General features: G+C 36.2%; 1 protein-coding gene across 1 annotated transcript; it reads right to left on the bottom strand.

Moving 5' to 3' along the window:
- Positions 1-2,536: 2,536 nt before the first annotated feature.
- CBG15019 lies at positions 2,537-2,999 on the bottom strand (the record flags this gene model as incomplete). The annotated part of the gene is made up of 3 exons (XM_002632783.2): positions 2,537-2,674; positions 2,721-2,867; positions 2,907-2,999. 3 exons carry the CDS (start codon positions 2,997-2,999, stop codon positions 2,537-2,539), a joined length of 378 nt encoding a protein of 125 aa, XP_002632829.2.
- Between the last annotated feature and the right edge of the window lie 667 nt (positions 3,000-3,666).

Below are 3,666 nucleotides of genomic sequence, written 5' to 3'. Positions count from 1 at the left end.
CCGGTCATTTTTCCCGTATTTTGTCATCGAAAAATTAGACGAATTATTGTTCAAAATCCATGAAAATCTGCCAATTTTACCAAAATTTTTTGAAGACTTTCATCGAAAAATGGAGTTTCAACAATATTCTAATAAATTGTGGAATTCCCGGATAATTTTTCACTTGAAAACGTACGGAAATTTTTTAATTTCAAGACACATTTTGAAGGGGGTTCTTCTTTACAGGGGGCCCTTCTATTGCGGGGGCCTTTCTATTACAGGGGGCCCTTTTATTTTTCCAAGCCTCTCCCGTAGGGCCCTTCTATTAGAGGGGCCTTTCTATTAAAGGGGCCCTTCTAATACAGGTTTTACGGTATTCTAGCTAGTAGTTGATTAAAGTTCCACTCAAAATCCTCGCCATGAAAACTTTGCCCATGTGAATTTATCAATCTTGTATGATAATGGAATTTTTAATCAAATTGGGTTCACATAGGTGGTCATTCTAGTCGAAATAAATTCGATGTTTCAGAAAGTTCATATGAGCAGCAGATTGAAAACTTATTAATAACACGGAACTTTATTTTTTAGTTAATTGTTGGGGAAGCTGTACGTTACCATAGAGTGGCATTCAATGGGTCATTTACAGTGCGTTCAATATTTTTAGGACCCCCGTCTATTTTCACGGTTCTGAGAAAACGGTGATATCAAAAATCTGTAAGCGCCATTCGTTTTTAAATTCAAAAATACCCCGGGAGCCAATTTTTGGTATTCATACCTCTTCTGGTATTAGTAAACGGCCCAAAACTCACTTTTTCAGCCGTTCAATATCTTTAGGACCACCTGAGATTTTTGACGGAATTTCACTTTTTGTGTCAGAATTCCAATCCAAAAGTAAGTCAATGCATTGACCGTAAAACCTGTATTAGAAGGGCCCCCTGTAATAGAAGGGCCCCCGCAATAGAAGGGCCCCCTGTAAAGAAGAACCCCCTTCAAAATGTGTCTTGAAATTAAAAAATTTCCGTACGTTTTCAGTGAAAAATTATCCGGGAATTCCACAATTTATTAGAATATTGTTGAAACTCCATTTTTCGATGAAAGTCTTCAAAAAATTTTGGTAAAATTGGCAGATTTTCATGGATTTTGAACAATAATTCGTCTAATTTTTCGATGACAAAATACGGGAAAAATGACCGGAAAAAGAGAAGGGCCCCCTCTAATTGAAGGGCCCCTGTAATAGAGGGGCCCTCCGGAGGTACCTTGGAAAAATAGAAGGGCCGGCCCTTCTAATACAGAATTTACGGTAATTATACTGTACCGACATACTTAAAATCGAATTTTATGTTTAAAAATGTTACTTATTCAAAGAGCTCATAAAAAAGAGCTGTGAGCAAGGCTGATATTCAATAGTTTAAGCACTACAATTTTCCAATTTATTCTGTTACAGATGAAAAAACCAGTTTGACAACTTCATTCTGCCTCTTGTCGAGCTCCCTAATCTGCACCCTCTACGTTGCTTTTTTTGACGTGTTTTTGACATATATCTTAAGAACGAGTGATTTTCGGACTATCCTCCAAGAGAGTTTTCTTCCCAAAATTCTGGATCGATTGATATAAAAATCTCAAAAATTTTGGAATTAGGGACGCCCTCTTTAAGCAACCGCCCGAGCAACACTGTGACAAGAAACGGTTGCTAATGTAAACGAATTTGTTCTCGATCCGTTCTTAATTTGTAAAATGTTTCGCTACCCTCAAAAAATTTCCCGTTTCATCAAATTGTAAACTTCTACTCAAATCTGTAAAACTAATCCTCATGGCACAACACCGACTCAGGTCACAACATCTATCAATTTCTCATCTTGAAATCCACGTCAAAGTCTGAAATAAAAAAAAAATCATCGTCATCAGAAGATTCTCAAGAGAACAGATATCATATCACATGGGTCTAGTCAAGAGGCAAAAGGAAATCAGAACAAATAGAAAAAAATAGGGAGACCAGAAGCGAAATTTTTTCGCCTGAATACTTGATTTTTTTCGCGATATTTTTGTGAGGAAGTTTTTAGATTTTAGTAGATTGATCATCTGACAAAAAACCGCATTAAATTGCCCCCTAGATATCAGAAATAGCCGCATTAAATTCCCCCTTAGACATCAAAAATATTTTAATTGATAAAATAACTTTGAGATTATGATGAATAATTTTTCAGTAAAAGATTTTTTGATATCTTCTGAAGGAACCGAGAAAATTGAACTCAAAGGGCATTAGAGCAAATACGGTATTCGCACACTCAAATTGGGAGTGCAAATAATTAAATAATTCATCCGCAAACTGACCAAGTTACAATTGATTTGATCCACTCTGAGCTGGGTTATAAGCTTTCAAAAATGCTTCTACTTATGAAAATCACAACGGCGTGCAAGAAACATTACTCATCTTAGGACAATCATACCAATCCCTAGACTTGAGGAATCGCTTTGAAAATTTCAGTAGATTTGCATGAAACGTAATATTATATTTCTACCAATTTTTGTAACAAAAAAAAGCAAAAGTTTGCAATATTTATTTCTCAATATAAACATAAACAGTATCATAATAATTATCTCTGTATGTTCCCGCATCGAGTAACTTCACTTTTGGAATAACCATCATATTCTTCTTCTTATTGTAATTGGTGGTTGGTCCGACCTTTTTCTTGGTCTGTAAACTTCCAGATTTTCCAACTAAAAAAAATTTTGTGTGTTACTTTTATATTCTCCCAAAATCCACACTTTGCTTTATTGTTTCCATTGCAAATTCTATAAACTTGATGTTGTTCAACTCCTTTTGCATTCTTCACAAATCTCTCAAGTTTCTTTGGGCTGTAATATTCGATTTCCAGACGATCTCCAACCTGAAAATAATATTTTTATGTGAACATAACATGTGTTACCTTGAGAAACATATTTCTCACTGGCATCGAACTGCAATCAACAACATGGGAAAATGCAAAAAGCACCAGTATTAGAGATGTTAACTTTAACATCTCAATACCTAGAATACTGACAGTTTTATCGTTTTCACACTGTTTTAATAGGAGACTGAATGCGGAACAAAAATTTAAAAAACGATTAAAAGTTGTCAAAAAGTTTAATCCCCAATGCAAACTGCATTTATTCACAGATTTGTCATTTTTTTTTGGGGTATTAGGACTAGACCTGTTAATACTGGTGGTCATTTAAAGGTGGGGGGACATGAAAAAAAAAATAATGTTCCCGAAATTCCGTCTGAATATGTCCCTCGAGGAGTTGAACTTGTGAGGGCGATGATTGAGGGTGCGGCGCCGCTACCGACTGAGCCACGCGGGCAAAGAGAAAGCGCACGCCCGATTGCATACATAAAGGCGAGGGCGACAGCTGTACGCAGAGTGACATTAAGCGTTGTACACCGTCACGGTAGAATGCATACTCTAGCTACAAAAAAAACTACAAAAAATCTCCTGTCCCCCCACCTTTAAAAGATTACTTTTAAAAACTGTGCGGTTACAAAAGATTGAAAACGAAATTGAAATTGAAGATTGAAACGGGTAGAACAACTCGGAGACATTTATGTTTTATGAATATTTATAGAAGCTAAATGAGATGTCAAAAACCTGTAAAAATCGTTGAAGGCTCGGCCCGGCCCGGAAGGCCCGGACAGGTTTTTTTTATTCG

Source organism: Caenorhabditis briggsae, assembly GCF_000004555.2.
Source record: "Caenorhabditis briggsae complete genome, chrIV, whole genome shotgun sequence".
NCBI classification, from domain to species: Eukaryota; Metazoa; Nematoda; class Chromadorea; order Rhabditida; family Rhabditidae; genus Caenorhabditis; species Caenorhabditis briggsae.
The sequence above is the reverse complement of the archived record's forward strand: the minus strand, read 5'-3'. Positions and strand labels throughout refer to the sequence as shown.